The sequence below is a fragment of the Macrosteles quadrilineatus genome, unplaced genomic scaffold (genome assembly GCF_028750875.1).
Source record: "Macrosteles quadrilineatus isolate MER2022 unplaced genomic scaffold, UCM_ALF_1.0 Scaffold_5__1_contigs__length_97177068, whole genome shotgun sequence".
In the NCBI taxonomy this organism is placed as follows: Eukaryota; Metazoa; Arthropoda; class Insecta; order Hemiptera; family Cicadellidae; genus Macrosteles; species Macrosteles quadrilineatus.
In genome coordinates, this window is record NW_026542598.1 from 33052266 (window position 1) to 33072626 (window position 20361).

The window sequence follows — 20361 nt, forward strand, 5'->3', positions numbered from 1 at the left end:
CCAGCATGTCAACAGCATCACGAAAAAGTGACACGTCACGAAACAAACGGGGACACGCTCGTCAAAGTTGTGTTTCTTAGTTTTTCAAGTTAGGAATCGTGATTATTATTCAAGTTGGGAACTGTTTGCCAGGAATATTAGAAAAAAAAATATGGATGTATCATTAAATAATATAAACAAATAACATAACTGGCCCGAATCGTATACTATAACATTAATATGGTTTTGACAGTTTTATAAGTAATGTTTAAAAACATTTTAATCTCGGGTCAGTGACATCATCTGTTTTCTTTATTATTCATACAGTTTCTGTTCTTATATCCATGAACTTGATGTTTTGAAATGCTAAACATATGGCATTCAATGCCGTTTAATTTAAATGACCAGCTGTGTTTTGTAATTTGTGTTTGTTTACGTCTTTTCAAAACAAGCGTTGTGCCTTTGAATAATTGTTCAACTTTAACGTATTTAAAGCCGAAAGAAAGTTTAATTTTGAAATACAATTACCTTTACAGTTCGTAAAGCTAATTTAAATTCGCAAGATTCGTAACGCCACTAGGAAGTAATGCCTAATTTGTTTGAAAGATGTTTCGGGCGGAAGACCAGAAGGGAATCCACAACAGACGGGCAGCCTTCCACTTCTGCCGATGGGACGACCAACTCCAACAACCAAGAAGACAAATCGGTAGACGGCATTGAAACCGGGAGAAAAAGATCGAGTGTGATAAGAAGTTCGAACGTGGAAAAGAAGATCATTCCACCAGTCGCCGGACTTATTGCGGACCGAGAAAACACCATGGGGAAACTTAACAAAGCCATGGCGAAGCTCGAGTCTTTAGATGAAGAAGACAAGAAGAAATAACAATATGCCTAGATGTATTTTGAAGATTAAATTTGATAAGTATGCATCGTTCTTTCTTTCGTGCTCTTTGAGTTATATCTTCCTTTAATCAACTGCATTGAATATATCTTTGGATTTATTGTAAGGAGTTCCCCATTACAAAGTGGTATTATAAGGGATTTGATTCTTTTTCTATAAAGTTGGGCCTTCAAAGCTTTACGTGGAGCTGAATAGTTAGGTGATTGTTATATTACTTAGTTTTAGTTTTGGGATTTGAACCCGGACTTAGTCCTCACTACAACACCAGACGAGGACTTTTTCACTAACACCACAGAAAACATACGTGCTAACACTCATGAGAACCAGAGAACAGGTTCTTTTGCACTGAAAATACTCTTTTTATAACATTGTGTTTGATGGATATTACAGTTATATGCATCACGTTCGAATATTATTACGTGGGATTATAAATGGGTAAATGAAGCCAGCTCGACCATAAAAAACGTGCAAACCAAACGAATTTTCATCTGCCTAATTGTTTTTTACTAAAATATTCCCCTAAAAATTATAATATGTCAACCCCCTGATCCTTCTAATGATAATATGCTCCATGGAGTTACATTTGACATATTTGGTTGTGTTAATTACTGGCGGTACTTGTAATTTTGTTCAAGTACATTCCACTTTCATTTTCGTAAGAATTGCTCGCCACATATTACAGATGAATATTTCATTTAAAATGCTAACGGTTGCGAATGGTTAGATATTACGATGAAGTTGCGTTTGTAATTGATGACCCCTAACTTCATCACACGGAAGCCTGCTTCTTCCTATTTATTCTCTGTTTCCATCGAATGAAACTTTGAAAAATTGTAAATATAAATACTCTCGCTGCAACAAACCTGCTAAGTGAATTTCGGTACTTTCCTGTTATCTGGTACTTGCGAAAAAATTCTTTAACCACAAGTACAACTTCGTCGATCCAGAGTCCGGAGCACATACTACCGTTTAGGTTAGGTTTGGTTAGGTTAGGTTAGGTTAGGTTAGGTTCGTTTACTTACAATACTCATGTTATTGATAAACTAACCTAACCTAACCTAACCAACAGGAAAGAATTTTTTCGCAGGTACCAGATAACAGGAAAGTACCTGAATTTCTATTTGGCTATTGAAATTAGATTTCCTTTTACGTGTCTGATTTATTCCCTATTTAAAGAAGACAAACGTAGCGATTACCTACTTAGTTTTCTGCTACAGGTCTACTCATAAATCCATGCTACAGGGAATATATCAGGGTTTTGGTAAAAAAAGTAAGTAATACAAATAGCTTCGGATAAAATCAATGAATTTGCCCAAATCGATCAAAATGTAATTCATTTACTTGAAAATTTTAAAGAACAGCTTTAATTTTTTTAATGATAAACGTACAATAAAGCTTTAATATGAAAACTTAATTTTGTTTCTAGTATTAGAAAATTGTTTAGTAAGACATCATAGAAATTTACTGTTTTGGACGTCAAGAAGGGAAACCCTCTTTTTACCTTATAAAACCCCCTTTCTCTAGTCTGATTCTACTGGTCCGGAAACTAAATTTAGGACATTTGCTAAAAGTGTATTGCACTATTAACTTGACACTTGAAAATAAATTAACAAATTCATAAACATAAAAGTACATAAAAAAATTGAAAAATTGGTTGAAAAATTTAGTATTGAGACCACCCATTCATGAGACGTAATCAAATCGCAATTTAAAGTATTTTTTATTTATTCACTTGTTAAAAATTTGATATTATTGCTAACATTTACTGCGCTTGTTGAAAAAAAAACTTGCTATGAGACATCCTTAATGATGTCATTGTTTAGTAATTTACGGAACCTACAAAATGTGTTTTCTTTATTTAGCTACAAATTTTTCCTATTAGTCTGTCGATTACTATGAAAATAATAAAGACTTGTATTCGTGACGTGTTGGTTACAGTCAGATGATTTAATTGTTCGCCACATATTTATGTTCGGTTTGCCAAACAAAACTGGCTGTGTTGTTTCCAAGTTTAATGTGCTATTACCGGTTTAGTTTTTAGTATAATTTTACGAAACTGTAGACGAGTCAGTTTAAATAACGGTAGGTCTGTGTTAGAATGTTGAAAACTATATTCTCATGGTTCGGCAAAGAATCGAAAGAGTACTCTCCACCTTCTGAACGTTCTAAACATTCTAAACGTTTTGACCCGTCTCAACCCTCGACATCAGGTACTGGACACGTAGTCGACGACGCCGGTGCATCCGTCATCAGCATTTCCTCTGAGGATAGCACTCGTCATTGGCCCAACGTCATCAGAAGTTCCTTCGTTGAGGAGAGGATTTTGCCGCCAGTGTCTGGTCTTCTAGCGAGGGATCACGTTGAGGAAAGATTGAGCAGGATTATCGACAAGTTTGACGCTTTAGAGCTGGACTCTCCTGATCCTCAGAAGAAAGAGTGATAAAGTAAGTTTTCCTGACTTGGTGACTGCGGCGTTTTCTTGGACAGCTCGTGTTTTGGTTGGAAAAACATCAATTTTGGTCTTGGACTCGCTCCCACGAACATTATATTCATTGATCGTGAGTTTTTCGTGTTTCAAAGAGCCAAACTAATATAACTGCAGAATTTGGTTGTAAATCTTTGTGATGCCTTCATGATATCTTTCTTGAGCCATTGTACCTGAACTAAACTTTGCATCATTGTGATGGAATAGGTCTTTGTGATCATATTTTTCATAGGCCTAGACTTTAAATAAACGTGAATAAACTTTTTGGTTCGGTTACAAATATACATAGAGAGTTTCTTCTATAGTCATTTGAACTATCTTCGGGTAATTGTGATTTTACTCGAGAACTATTCAATAAACGAATAGTTCCTCTGCCCTCTGTTTATTTTCGTTGTTCGAATTCTCAGCAAACTAATTTGAAACTTTCAAGAATGCGTAAATACATCAACTGGTTGTTTGGCAAACGTAAGAGTGAACGGAAGTCTGAAGACGCCAAACCGTCTACTTCCGAAGAGCACACTTCCATATCCATAGACCTTGGACCGGAGTCTAAGATCTTTGGGGACGAAGACCAAGGAGATGCTGCGTCCAAGACCAGATCCTCAAGGTCCAGCAGGAGGTCTTCGGTTCTCCAGAGCACAGTTGTGGAGGACAGACACAGTGCTATTCCACCTGTCACTCAGCTGGTGCAGAGGCAGACTACCGCTGAGAGGATCAGCAAAGTCATGGAAAACTTTGACTCATTACTCCAGGAGTGGCCTGAGCTCAAGAAGTAGTTTGTGTTTTGTTAGTTGCTGTTGTTAAAAGATTTTGTCTTAAACAAATGGTTGTTTTTTTTTTCTTTGAATAAAGCTTGTTTTGACCATATTCATCGAATGTGTTTGATTATTATTTTTTTCATCTCAATATTCAAGTCACAGGAATCGAGGGACATGCTAATTGAGTGGTGTACATGTTCAATTCAATATGAAAGTGTAGCCTACTTAAAAAAGATTGTATGTGACTTGGAATCGACCTTTGAATAAGCATGATCATGATGTTATATGATCACTTCTATGTGTGATATAGCATGCTCTCCAGATAACCTCCCTAAATAATCGAGTTTCTTGTTGATCAATTGAAGATTTAATTACGAGAATTCACAGGTTTTAACATCCGTACTGTAAACGCAATAGTTATTCGCTATGTCATAGCTGAAAATTAAGTTGGTAGGATATTCTACGCGAAAATAAAATTAAGAATTGTTACTTTTACCAAGTTGTATAACTAGTAGTAGTTTTAAAAGAAGTATACACTACTTTCGACGTACGCCTCATACTTTTGTTACTTTGCTTGTTTGTGTTGAATGGGGAAAACTTCTTTACTGCTGGACGCGGATGTTTCTCTCGCTGTTGATACACAGCCTCTGCGCAGCTGAGTTGTTTTACTCCTAAGTAGTAAGAGTAAAAACTGGTAGAAGCCTTTTGAAATCTCTAAATAGGACCCTTTTACCATCATCGGATTCATATAAATTGTTCTGGCCAATTGCAAAGCTGATCAATGACAAACCAATAGAAGGCATGTCACCTCATTTGACACCCATCCTGCATCCACATTTGTGTTTGTCTATGTTTTGTACCCGCAATTGGTAATAATGGTAATGGTCTTAACATATTTTCTATTGTTACAGAACACATACACGAATGCGGAGAAGCTGCTGACTGCCGCTGAGGAGCTCGCGCAGACCGGCGAGTGTAACGCTGACGAGATCTACTCTGTAGCTCACGAGCTCGAGAGTCACGTGACCTCGTTTGCGGCTCGTGTGGAACAGCGGCGGCGGAGGTTGGATCTCGCTGTGCACTTCTACACTCAGGAAAAGGAGGTAGGAAGCTATGCATGGATTTTTTTATTCCTGAAGGTTCTAGTCTGGATTTGTTTTCAACGTTGTTCTAGGATAGGTCTAGAGGCGGTTGCGGTATTTTACATAAAATCGATTGGAGATTTGCGGGATTTGAACCTGGGACCTTGAGGACCGAAGTCGTGCGCACTACTAGACCAGCTCGCTCGCCTTAAGTTCTCTATAATCTGGTGAATTATCTTTTTCATTTTGTTGTCCCATCTTCACATCATAGGACGCTACGCTCTATCATGCAACCGTTTCACATCACTTCAGGTTAAGCCTAGAGGGTCGCAGTTTTATCATTGGGATAAAAATCCATTTGTGAATGAGGGGATTTCAACCCAGGACCTCGGGGCCGAAGTACCATGCTCTACTTAGACCAGCTAGTTCCTAGAAATATTTTGGGAATAACATGTACTTGCACGTGGAGTTAATTGGTGTATAGTTGTAGCTATTCAGGGCCAGGGGTATGTACATAGTGTACGATGGACCAGCTACTACTTGTGATCATGTTAAAACCACTGTTTCCTTGGAGCCTTAAGTGAGGAGAGGTCTCCATGTTAGGGACTTTCATCTACAAAAAATCACTTTTGTAGGTCATTATAGTAAAAGTCGTCCAAATCAGCTGTTTTGGTTATTAGTATAATAATCGGCCCAGTGACGTCATTTGTTTATGTTTATGATCCATACCGTTTCTGTTTTATTCTCCGTGGATATTGACTTCTAGCAGAATCGCGTTAAATACTGATAATAATTTACCAATTTCTTTAAAATCCGAAACATCACTGGTCCAATAATGTCCAGATGTTTCACAACTTAAACATTGTTTGGTCAATCTGTATTTATGGAAACTCGAGTCGAGTGTTGTAAATAACAAGTATCTGAAGGGGAAAGCCGAGTTTACCGATGTAATAAAAGAGCCGCTTTCATCGGAGAACAAATATTTACCGACCTTTCGATCGCCTCCCGCCGTATCCGCCTTTATCTTCAGATTTCCCGATTTCCTTCTGATTGGGTGAAATCGGAAATCGATTTGTGTAAGTCGGTGTTGCGAGTGCAGTTTGAAAGAAACCGCTTAAACAGCGTGTATTCTGGATTGGACCTATGCAATATTAGAAATGCATCTAAAGCCTAACTATTTTTTACGCTAAAATTTACGAATTTTTGTTTTTAATTTTAACCAAGACTTCTTTCTGGACACTATGGATTGTTTGTGATTTTATATTGAAGTAACCTTGATATAGATATAGTAATTCGTCAATTTATACTTACAAAATCAAACTTTAGGCAGTTTTATTTTTACCACTGTAAGGTTAAGCGTTACCAATATTCAAATGTTATCTAATACTCTTATTATAGACGTATTCTTTCGTTAGTAAAAAAAAAAAAAAATTCCATGTCGTTTCGGAATCTGGAATCTGACCCAGCATCTATTTGAAGATCAATAGGTCAAATGTCGCTGTGAGAACCCATTTCTTCATAGCATTACATCTCAATTTCTCAAGTTGGTTTTGCGTTTGTGAGTGCCTGTCAGTTGACAGGTTTTTCCGGTTTCGTGTTTTCACTTAAATTATCACGGATTTCATTTCAGTGATTATTGCGTGAATTTTTCCTGCACGTTGGAAATTAACCCCAATAATTGCTTAAAGATCACAAACTAAATACAGTACCAAAAATTAACCTAACAAGTGTGTTGATGCACTTGGCTCTCGGTATGGATCTCAATCACGTGTTATTAACTTAATACTAAACATGCTGCATTTTATTTAGACTGATATTACTAGCAGTTTATACTAGCACATATCTACATCTGTCCCTTATCATCTTATCGTCATGCAGGTCGGAAGCCACCTTTGTCAGATAACCAGAACCACCGTGGACGTAACTCTAGACGGTAAATACCTCGGTGTAAATCAATGATCACATAAGAGCTCACCTGAACCTGCAGTGTCTGGCCTTTGACACTGGTCGGGTTCATTTACATATCTTGAATAGTCCTGTTTGTACGTTTAGAAAGCTCTCTAAAAATCTTTAGAGGTTTGAGGTTTAACTGTCTTAAATACCTCGAAACTTGGCAAATGGAAACAATCCATGAATCCCATGACAGTCCATGATTGTTTTATGTAAACCTTAAAACGCATTGTTCTTCGATCGTCGTTTAAAGTATCGAATAGATTGAAAGACATGAATATTTTACCACACAAGTTTGGCAGTAGTTTAGAATTTTTGTATTTTATTCCTTTGAGAAAAAAAAATGGTGGCAATAATTAGGTGTACCATCGCCTCCCGTTGGTGTGTGGCAACGTCACAACGTTTTGCCTATTTCCATGGCAATAATAGAAATAACAAAAGTGTACACATAAACATTGCTTTTAATTAATGCAACAGCTGTTTCGGTTTGCCAAGACAGCGGTTTTGCCACTTTTGTCTCGCCGCGGCCTTCTATTAGACGAGGTTATGGTAAAGATCTATCTTCTAAAATCTAGCTTACGCATTTTGTATGTTTTAAATGTAATTTTTATCTTATCAATGGGAAATTAACCTTTAAATATAAAACACGTACCAATTTTGTTATCCATATACAATACATTTTGTATCTCCGCCATTTATTAGTTTACTTCAAAAGCAAAACTGAATAAAATTACAATTGTTACAATCCAATTAATTACAATTAAACCTAATTGAACTAAATATTACACAATGGTTGATTCGTTTTGTTGTTTAGTCTCCGCCAACAATGAAGAACGACACATTTGATTCAACTAATGATTTGCGGTTGGGAAAACAATTAAAACGATTATTTCAATTAATGACATTTCCTATTGTGAAGTCCTTTTTATGTTGATTGGTCATTAATTTGTTTTGTTTTTAGACATCGTGTTCTATCACGCTCTCGACAAATAAGCGTAATTACAATTTCACCTAATAGTAATTTTAAAAAACCTACTTTCTGAATTTCCTTGTGGTTGACTGTAGTTACTTGGAACCTTTTTATGCTTTGATAATTTTGTCATATCTAAATCAAATTGTGCTCCACTCTAAAGTAGAGCTTTCTTCTAGGTTTTTCTAGGCTATTGTCAGACAATATATAGTTACTAGTGTACCTGTTGCTCGAATTCGAGCAATTGCTAAATATTACAGGCGTTATTTTAAAACGAATGACAGTCATCATTTACGATGACTTCAATTTCTATTCTTTTTAATTTAATCATCTGCATTAATCAAAAGATTTTAATTTAATCAAAAGAAATAGTCACTCATTAATTGGTACCTGGTAAGTACTTTCGTAATAAAGAGTGCCTTTCAAAACCCCGCTATTCACTGGAGTCTCATTTACATTTTGCAAACTGTCATACAATCGTACATATGCCCGCTCACGCAGCGTCAACTTTAAAACAATCTCTGCCATTCGTACTTAAACATGAATTTATATGTAGTTTCTTTGTAAGGATGACTGATATTTTTTCTATGGCGTATATTAATTGGCTGATAAAAGCAAAGGATGATAATAAACGTAACAGCAAACTTGACACATTTTCAATCAACTTGTCAATCCTCTTAAGATCAATTCTCTTTCAATTAGCTTGTCAAAACCCTTATAATGGGTTTAAATAGTGTGTCTTTTTATTTAGTAACTAGTGTTTGATTTAATACGTTTCGTATAGTAGTTTAAATAGTTGTACTGTATTGAGAAAAAACATAATCCTGTAACTGGATGTTTAGCATTGTGCATTGATACAAAAACTGCTATTGGCAGGGATTGCCCCAGCGAAGTTCCATCTAATTATAATTAGCTCAGCCCTTAGCTATGGAAATGTCCTTTGATCTGGCCTCGTTATCGATGTTGCCAATTATTGGAACGTCAGAGCTTTTTGGTGACAACGTCAGTGGAAGAAATGAGAGCATGATTCACTGAATCCAAACTACAAGCGTTGAAGATTCTGCAGGGTTGTTAGTTATAAAATTGATCTTAAGATTTCGTTTCGGCATTTCATATATACCTCTTATCGAAAACACAATCCATATCCATTTTTTTAATGCCCAAAGTACCCATGAACTTTTAAGAAAACTAGAAGTCACACCCCATAAACCATATGCTTAAAATGTTCGTCATGACGAGAAACCTTGCGTAAAAACTACTATCCATTATTTCATTAATTGCTCTTTAGGGTCGTAATTCCTTTCTAAAGGGAACTTTCCATACACCCAATGTTAAAAATACCTAAGCTGTACTTATTTGTATGTTATTCTTTCAATTTATTACCTTAATAAAATCAGGTGTGATTATCGTCTGTATTACTGTATTCTGTTTTGTTTATTTCAGCTTAACTCAATCTTAGTTTTATTAATACTTATGAAGTCAAACTGGGTGAAGCCCGTGGGTAACTGCTATTGTCATTAAATGTGTTTGTGAAGTTCCTAATGTAATATTTTATTCAATGAAGTTATTGTGGACAATTGAAACACTACTGATAATAATACTAGAATTAATTAACTTTTACACACTGAAAAGTTCATTTATGAAACCTTGTTCAAATTAATCAGTTATGTTCATTATTAAAATTAAAGTGTTTGATTGAAGACCAAAAACCATTTAATTTAGCTCTCACTCGTATAACTGCATCTCGTATGTATGAATAACTTAAAATATATAACTTTTTATCAATTCAGTTAAGTCTACCCGCATTACATAACTTAAAAGTGCTAGAAAGGCAGGTACTTATGTCCAATTTAAAAATAAACAAAGCCCAGAAGCTTTTGATTTCTCGAAAGATTCCCTGCTATCAACTGTGTACAGACGTGAAACTTGTGCCACAACAATCAGCTGATCATATTAATTTATGTGTCGAATAATCTAGAGTCGAAAAATTACGTAATCGATAATCGAACAACTACATATTTTCGATTATGAAATGTTTCTCAAAGTTTACGTAATCACAAATCGACACCATTAGGAATTATTGTGCAATAGAAGATCACGATAAAATACTCGATCATTGCCAAATTGGGCGTGTTTTACCACTTTATATTATAACCAGACCAATTCTAACCTTGGAGTTTCGCCGCGGGCTCCACACTTGCTACAATGACATTATACTCTATGGCTGAGCCGCATTCCACAACAACCGTGATATTTACAGCGAGTAACAAATCAGCTGGGGCGATACGACGCACGCAACACTCGGCAACAATAGGACAAAGACGGCGAAATTAATTAAACCGAGTGAGACGGAGATGTTAATTAAACCGACAAAGACCGCAGGTGCGTCAATGTGACTACGAATACTGTCAACAATGTATAAGTAGTTTGACTATTACATATAACTTGGGCTGTGTATAATCTTTGCTACCTCATTTTAAACTATTCCTGCGCAGATTAGTTGTTTATTTGCTAGCGATTCCGATACATCAGATTTTCAGAACTTTTTAGTGATTTTTTCAAGCTCGGTATTATTTTGTCACACTTTAGGCGAGACCTAGGGGTAGTGCATTATCTAGATAAAATCCGTTTGCGATTTGGCCGGATTTGAACCCGTGACCGCAAAGACCAACGTTCCGAGTTCTAACCACTAGACCACCTCGCTCCCCTTTATCTATTATAAAATTCCTTAGTACAGTTTTTTTTACATCCTTACGTCTTCAATCGAAATTTGTTAACCGCAACTGGCAGTCCAAATCCTAACTAAGTTATCTTGTGTAAAATAATTTCCATATAATCAATATAAGCAGTAAATATCAATTTCAAAAGCCAACGAACGTTAGGAACTCGATTAGTGACTTACATAAAGTATTATTAGCTCTTGTGAAACTTTCCATTGTACAAACTTTTCTCATTGTTCAAAGTTTAGTCGCCCAGTTTATACTTGAACGGAAACAAAATTTTAGCCCTTGGCTTCCCAATTTCAATCTTTAGTTTATAGTGTTTGTAAAAGATATGTCGGATTGGTGACTTTTGAAAACTAGCGTAAATATCCTACCTATATTTACCAGATGTAGGAAATTTTGAATTTATAAGGAACATAGTTTAATGAGCTACTCAATCTGTCCTACAGTATAAATTAACTCTTGTTTTAATTTTTTTATAAATTACGCTAAAGCTAACAGTTAGTGTCTAGCTGGAGTGTACTAGTTTACATTAAGCTCAGGCTGGACAACAAGTTGGCTAATTCAACAGAAATGAGTAATTTACATAAGGGCATCCTATCGATGACTCAACAAAGTTCATTTTCATTCTAAAATTTACTACACATTTACGTGGGAATTTAACGTATACTTCTTTACTTGATGAAATGTTGTATCTGGGTACTAAACCGAGGTATCTCAAGGCGTGCTTATTCATTTTGGAAAATTTTTATTTTAATGGTAATTTTCCGTAAAAACTAAAAAATAACGGAGTAATCCTATTTTTGCAAACATTTTTCGAACGATTTTGATACAAATTTAGAATGTTATGGTGCTTTTAACTTCCAACAAATTGGTACAACCCCCAATGCTGTAAAACTTACTTTTTAAAAGTTATTGCAACGTTTGTGATTTACCCATAACCAATCCTAACTCCCACCATTTACCCATAACGGTTGTTGACAATATTTTGTGAGGAAGTATGTGTAAGATGGTTGATACCATTTATTATTGGAAAACTAGCCACATAGTTCCATCTCCCGTCCATAGCCAAAGGTCAACTTTATGTTCAAGTTTAACTTAGCAGTGTGAAACAGCTGCACTCCCAAGATGCAATTCGTCTCGAACAAACATAATTGGCAGCCCTGTCAACCTCTCTTGTTATTGAGTTTGTCGGAACTGTGTTTCAAACATTCCCCTACTTGAGCTCACTAAGCTCAGTTCTGTAATATTCACTGAGTGATACGACGTTTTACGTCATTGTCAAACTGTGTCCATGCTAGGATTTGTAGCTTATTTCTGTTTGTGCTAATATTTTAAAGCTGAAAGCTCAAATGTTGACAGAATTGCGTCATAGCTTCACCCCCTTCGCTTATTCAGATGAATATTTAACAATTCCTCCCCTAAAACTCAAACTCGGATTGAACAACTTTGTCTTAATATTTCTCACCTGCGGTTACGTTTATTTTCGTTTCCGAACTTTAAACGAGGGTTTCAATTGTGACTTTTCGGTGGGATCCTTTTGTTTTTTCTGGATTAACTTTTTCAATTAATTGTTTTTTACGGTGTTGAATGGAAATGTTACACATTTTTATTTTACATTACTTACAACGGGTTTGTTGTTTACATGTTTCCGACCGATCATAAACAAAATTGATTTGCTAAAATACTAAATACAACTCTCTAGTTTTTTTTTTACCTGAATAGAAAACTTTTATTTATAAAGGTAACTAGAATTTTCCTTTTTCATTTATTTAAATAAGGGATTTTACAGTATAAAATTCGTGCTCTATAATAGGAAATGTTAGTGTCAAAATAATTCTACCTGAACAGTTTAAAGATTCCGTTCAACAAACATTAATGAATTGAAAATGGATACATTTAAGTAAGCAAATTATTTATCTACACCCTATGATTATAAACACATATATCCCATTCGAATGTCATAGCAGTATCAAGCTTGGCAAGTAATACGAACAAAATGAACGCAATAGATTTCATCCCCTGACAGAGCCCTAAATCCACTTATTTTTTACCAGCTGAAAGGACAACTTGGTGATAAGCTTGGTGATGATAGCAAGCATCAACATTAAAAAAAGGAGGGAAAATAAATTTTACAATAGCTCACTAACTAATTTGATAATTCACCTATGCTCCATTTGAAGTACGAAATACAGAGAGCTGACTCAAGATGGAATATTTATATGGATCCAAAACAAACTCTTCTAGACGTATTTTAATCCCATTCCCCACTAACCCACAGTAATCTCCACTGTGTAAATAAAGCAATAAAAGTGGTAAAAGTGAAACGGACTGCGTCAACCTGTGTGGGCAAGTGTGATTCAAAATTTGATTACAATCCAAGTGGGTCGTGTCGAGAGTGAGTGAACTTTCTAGCTGTGTTAGGTTAGGACTAGATGACGCCGTAGAGCTGTTTTGAGTTGTACACAAGTGGCTACTTTCTAGTGGAAATTAAGGATGCTGCTTGTACATGAGGCTTTGTTTTCCTAGTGTTCTGTTGTAACATATATGGCCACTAATGTCGTAAAAATGAAATAACATAGTGAGAGATTAACTAGAGCTGACTTATGAAATAAATAAATAATTAAAATGAATAAGTAAACAAACTAATGATGACTACTCAGAATAGCTATTTGTGTATTAGTGCGCAAAGTACGTCATTACCGCTCGAGAACTGTAGATAGCCACACGAAGCTTTAGCTGTGTGTGGCCATACATTTCGAGAGCGGCAATGACTGTTTGTGCTCGTAATACACACAAGATTTTTCCTACCAACATAATTAACGTATAATTACACACAGATTAACGTTTTAATACTGTAGTGTTTAATATTTCATTTAGGTTATGTTATTTGCTTATCGGTTTTAACGTACCTGATCTCATGCCTTGGTTGGTGTAGAAACGCCAAGTGTGAAATCAGCTGATTAGCGAACGGGAATGATCCTTTGCTCTAGAGCGTAAATGAGCTATTTTGCGTGCCGTTTACAGGTGTGGCAATGTGATCAATTCCATGCAGTGGTTGGAAAAAATAATTACGCAATTTCTATTTTCATGTGATCAAGAGAGAATAAATTATACCTACTTGCATGTGCAAATTAAATATAAATTAATAGTAGTTTCACCACAAATTATAGAAGAAAATGTTTGGATTGTAAAACCAACGATATCGCCAAAGGATAGATACACGTGTTTGTTTTATAAAATGTATCAGATTATTTTGCATGATCTGCAATACAAAGCAAATAACAATTTTAGAAATAACAAATATTTACTTCCTTTAAGGCCAAAGCCCCACTTCTAAACTTTGAGAACCCTGGATCAAATTCAATATTTAAAATGTGAATCGGCCGTTGGTAGTCGTGTATGAAAAAATGCAATTAATTTGGTCCTGTGGTTTTGCAAGATTTAAAGACTGTCACAATCATTTAATTAAGTGAAGATGTGGAAAATTCAGAGCGTATTTTCTAACACATTTATTTTTGTAATAATGGATTTTCAATTACCACAATCCACTAGTTTTTGTTTGAAATACTGTACCCACAAAAATAGTAGTTTTATATTTTTCATATTGGTTGTATTTTAACAAATATTAATCAATTTTGTTACTAAGCTGTTTAGCATGTCAAGGATACCTACACTGGATCTTGAGCTAAAGCACTTGACACTCGATATTGTTGATACCCGGAGCATTGTGAGGTTTCACCTTCTCCATGAACTAATGGAGTTCCCTTTAACAGAAACCATACTTAGGTTAATCGCTTATAGCCAGTGACCTATAAATTATATAATAGATTATCAGAGACAGCCTAATGTAAAATGCATTTTACGAGTTGAATTTTTAAGTTGTTAATTTTGGAGAAAGATTGACTAATCAATGGGGTGGATAGTGGATTACATTTGTGTCAAATTAAAGTTGACTTGATGATCACGAAATAATATCTCGAGCAATTCTGTTCTAAAATGTATTTAGTTGGAATTAACGTAAAACTTGATGGAAAGACGGCGAAGTTAGAAGAAGAAGCTACGTTAAAACGTAACGACATTTTGACAGTTGGAAGTCTGCCGAGCGTGCAGTCTTGCACCATCGCGGGAATTAGAGAAAGGAGAAATAAGTCATTTGCTGTGGAGCGGAGCACTCAGTCTCGTGGGAAATTTTCAGCGGACATTTTAAAGTATTGGATGGTAATCTTTCATTGTGAATGGGGATTCTGTTCTTAAATTTTACTTAGAACTGTGTTTCAGTTGAATCGTGAGTTTAATAAGAATATAAATTAAGTGCTCACTTTGAAGTAATAGGTACATTTGAATTTAAATATAACAGCTAATTCTTCTAGTATGGAATATATGTTCTTACTTAACTGGTAAGGCTACACTACTAGACGGTTACACTTTTTAAGGTATAATTTTAATTTGTTATATTCTATTGGCAATATTTCTATTTTAACATGAGCAAGGTTTTAACAAGGTTATACAATTTTCATACGTCCGGATCTTTGTTATTAACGTTTTTTTTTTTTAGAGTTTAGCGGCCCTTTTTTCCTTTCATTTGCCTGTCCACATAGGCCATAGAGGTCTGTGCGTGGAACCATTTACTATACACCTCTACCTATACCTATACCTAGAGTAGAGGTGTGAACATATACAGCAAAGCAAAGGGTGAAAGAGTACAACTAGTGAACTGTACTACTGATAAAAATAGTGCTTGTAACCTGATCCGAACCCATGCTATCGCTGCCGAGGCCCTGTGGTGCTATCGACTCAATCTTTTACCTACAAATATAACATTGTTATACATTAGAAAAATATTCATTTTGTAACAAACAAAAGAAAAGGAAATACAATTCGTAATAACTACCACAAAATTCACCATCATCTGGGTTACCCTGATTGTTTAACAAACCTAAAAAACATAATTTACTTTTAAAACGTTCTTGATACTATCTGGGGCAAGGCAAGATAAACTTCACTGGAGTGTTTTCTTTCCAATGTTTTCTCTAGGTATAATCTTGTGCAAATATCATAAACCGAACAAGCGGCTAAGTGAAGTGGTCAAATGTTTAGACAGGATAGAGTAAACTGCTGAGGCCGACAGAGTTTACAGTAAACACTGATGTAGCCACGAGAAACCTCACAGAGAAGTTTGTTGCTTAGTAACAAGCAAGCTTGTTGCTTAGTAACAAGCAAGCTTGTTTAGTTATGTTCATTTAGACGAATTTTATAGGTGGTACACTGATTTTACCAAATAAGTTATTGTTTTAACTTAAAAATGTAGTACAAAACCCTACGCATCAGTCAGTATGATAAATTTCTGAATAGACTTTATGCGTATTTTAGAATGATAATGAGGTGTTTTATAGTGTATATACATTATCAGTTTTACTAGTTTTACTCTACTAACCTATACTCTGCGTGGTGGAACCTGTCTTCTGATCGAAACTTTCGTGACTGGCCAATGGCTTAGGGCCTGGCCAGTACTAGGTAGATGAAGGGTAAAAAGACAGGTTCCATCATACAGACTATAGTAACCCCGCCCCCCCCCCCCACCACCTATTTGTCAGTCAACTACTATGCTTGTAGAGAAATAAATCGCCTCCCACGTAACACATCTACTACCTGCTCAAGTGGCTTACCTTGGGTATAATAATTTACATAGACTCACTACCGTCCACTATCCATCCAAATACCAATTTCAGGTTTTCGTAGAATTAATAGGCAGTTAAACATAATATTTTGGTCTTTAAGTTATAAACATGATGTGCTTTTGTTTACTCACGTTATAACTATGCCAAACTGAAAGCACAACTTATTGATTGTTCTTTATGCCTCATCTAAAAGTCAATGCTGTGATGCGGTGCATGATATCCAAAATGTATAACTCAGAAAAGCAGTTCCGTAAAGAATGAGCTGCTGAGAGCTCAAAAAGAACGTTAACAGTGAGACACTGCTTCGAAAGGCATTCCGAAAGGTACTGTTCCAAAAAGAATACTTCGCACAGGTCTTGCTTCCAACGGCGCTCTAAAATGTGTTTTGGAGTTATGCCTTTCGTAAATATACCTTTCGGAGTTTTGCCTTTTGAAGTAGGTCCTAGATCACCTACGATGATGTATACAATCAACGTCTGATTCCACTAATCCCACAAGTCACTGTGGAGAGTTTAACGTGGGGTTGACCCAGTAAACCGCGGTAAAATGGTAAAGACCAAGGCCTCGCCGCGTATGGAGGTTGTCCTGGCTCATTGTCTCCGCCGAGGTCACTTTCAGTCTCTCGTCACCTTTGTTTTTGTTGTTATAGTAATCTACCACGACGCTATCAAAATAAGCTTTGTCTCGTATAAGCTACTAGCCGATTGATGGTTACCGACATGTCGTCCTGTAATAGTGTTGGTTAGTTGGGATGAAAAAATGTGTGTTGTTGATTGTACTCGTTCCCTGGTGAATCGAAACCCCACTCTTTCGCACCTTGAGATCTTACTTACAATTTGGTGATGATTTGCTTTGTCGAAGATTCTTAATTTTTTTAAATAGTGGTAAAGAGCCACTAATAGTGTACAACTATCCATTGTTTTTTGACGTTTGATTTTTTAATCTGTTTTATGATGTACAAAATATTTTGGGAATATTGTAAAATGTTGTGTTTGGGGTTCTAAAAGGGGAAACCCAATTTTACCCCATAGAACCCCCTTATGAAACCCCTTTCTTATAGTCCGATCATGCAGGTTTGCAAACTCAAATTAATGTAGATTTACATGTTTGTGCCCGATTTTAACAAAAACATCTGACACGCAAACACACATATACATATTTTGTGTGTATGCATTTTAACGGGTGGTGTTTTTGGCCTCTGGGAACATCAAACGAAAAATCAAATCGGTCCTGGGTCTAGGTCCATGAGACCTACGGTAATTGCAAATTCCCTATGGTACACTAAAAGTTACAGATGGTACATAATACCTACTTTAAGTATCCAACGTCTGTTGATACAATATTCTGTACCAAACCGTTGAAGGTGTTATGCCTGTGGTGATGTACAACAGATGACTTTTACACGTTGTAGATGGCCAGCGTTATCATGATGTAACTTAACACTTTCCCCACGATGTGTTGCTTCATTTGGCTCGTCTTCAACACGTTGCTACAGTAAATTGAACACTATTTACTATCAGATTTCTTATGCTAATATATATCAGTTTTGAGCTTTTTTGACCTTGATCATAATAACGTGAATACGAATGGGTAGAGAGCCAAGTGGTAGAACGCGAAACTTCGGTCACCGAGGGCTTGGGTTCAAATCCTGCCAATCACCAATGGATTTTATCCAAAGTGAATCCCGCGACCCCCTCCATACAGGCTGAAGTAAAGTGGAAAAAATTCAGGGCTAGAACCTTGAGGAATGAAAAAAATCGAGTTTGATAGTAATATTTTATTAGAAAATCTCAATTTTAAGTGGCATAATGAAAACGAAAGTTGCAGTTGCTAGAAAAAGAGTTGTTCTTCACCCAACAGTAATATGTTATTAATAAAATACCGTATTATAAGCCTGTCTACATCTTTAAATTGAGTAACATTAAGTGTTTATACTAACTGATAAAAACCTTTTCAAACGCAATTAATTTTTACTATCGTATTTTTAACTCATGTTAAGAATGGGTCCACAAAAAATTTCATATAAATTTCACACACGTTGTAAAACGACCAACTTAACTCAACAATCTTTGAGTCGTTAATAATTTAATTTTAGTATTTTTTTCTGAATTTTGTTTTCTCTCGTAACTCGTAACTGATTAATTAAAGACTGGTGCGAGCAGGTTTAGTAAAAGTGACATGTTTCCCGTTGCGTGATCGTCGTTAACACTGTCTTGCGTGTGTAATACCATTGTTAATATCGTTTAAGGTTTATGTAATTTGTAACGAAAGTAGAATATTTTAATAAGTTATAAAGTCCCAGCAATAATGTAGGTTTAAAATTAGGCGGCATTTCTAGGTTTAAATCGGGTGTCTCGAATTTTACTGTCAAGTAAAACATGTATATGTTAAGTCGAATCATTTTCTCTTTTATACTGGTGGGTAGCATTTCTACAGTTGTCCTTTGCTCATTTTTTGGGTTATATTACGCCCAGTAAAGTCTCTATATCGTTACTAATTATAATAATTGTACTTGTTTTATTTCACCCACTAGATTTAATATGTTATCCATGTAATACACTATACGGTTGTTTGCAAAACTCCATTTATTGTGTAACTATCATTTTCTGTTATGTACATTTTTAAAGTTAATAGTATAGAAAATGTACTGGCAAATAAATTCATAAATAATACAAAGAAGACATCAATGAATTCAGATTTGGTAGCCTACAAACATAACCTAAAATATTGTCTTTTGTTGAACTATACGCTTGATTATAACGTCGTATATAGTAGGAATATGTTTAATATATGGTGGTACGTAGCAGAATTATTTTATTGCCAAAAATATTTTAACTTGCTACAAAAATTTTAGAACATAAAACAATCAGTAGTTGAATTTTAAATAAATAAAGTGACTTTTGGTCAGGAATTTAGACGTTGGGAGAAAAAGCAACTATTATCATTACAGGTACCAGGAATCAGTTGGGCTTCAAAAAAACGTTTAAGCAAATATTTTATACATTCCAACAATGTATTTTCAAACTAGTCTCGCATTGAACTGCGCTATCAGGTTTCATAGGAAGCATAGATTTTCATTTGTATTGTGTCAGAGACAGAGTTGAACACATCGTCGATATTAGCACGACATATGGGCAGCCACAGCCACCAACATTTCGGTCAAGGTAGACGCTGCTAATGCTTTCACTGCCTCCTGTATATGATCAGGTAGACAAAACATTAGGAGTGTGGCCTTGCTTGGTACCAAAACTGGGGAAATAAAGGAATTATTCATTGGTGGGGTTTTGGGGTTTTGACCACTTTTGTGATTCCTCAAGCTCTACTGGGACAATTTAGAAGGTAAAAAGAGCTGAGCAGGTGTTTTTACTTTTGAAAACCTCAGTACCTATTGCAGTTACAGGATAGGTTTGAAGAACTCGCTTGCATCCAGTAAGGTAATCTTTTACCAAATACTGCCAACCTCTTTACGAATACGTAAATTCAAGAAGGTATAGTTTAATATCACAAATTAATCAATTCCATGCAGTGGTTGGAAAAAATAATTACGCAATTTCTATTTTCATGTGATCAAGAGAGAATAAATTAGGCCTACTTGCATGTGCAAATTAAATAGAAATTAATAGTAGTTTCACCACAAATTATAGAAAAAAATGCTTGGATTGTGAAATCAACGATATCGCCAAAGGATAAACACCTGTTTGTTTTATAAAATCTTTTAGATTATTTTGCATGATCTGCAATACAAAGCAAATATAACAATTTTAGAAATAACAAATATTTACTTCATTTAAGGCCAAAGCCCCACTTCTAAACTTTGAGAACCCTGGATCAA

At 35.4% G+C, this 20361-nt stretch overlaps 1 protein-coding gene across 5 annotated transcripts in view; it reads left to right on the forward strand.

Moving 5' to 3' along the window:
- The window catches only part of LOC128994011 (triple functional domain protein-like), a 476534-nt gene that overhangs the window by 301667 nt on the left and 154506 nt on the right, over positions 1 to 20361 (forward strand). For all 5 annotated transcript variants that reach the window (XM_054418203.1, XM_054418206.1, XM_054418204.1 and 2 more), the window contains one exon: positions 5035 to 5226. In XM_054418203.1, the coding sequence (XP_054274178.1) occupies positions 5035 to 5226 (192 nt within the window). The remainder of the gene's footprint in view (positions 1 to 5034; positions 5227 to 20361) is intronic.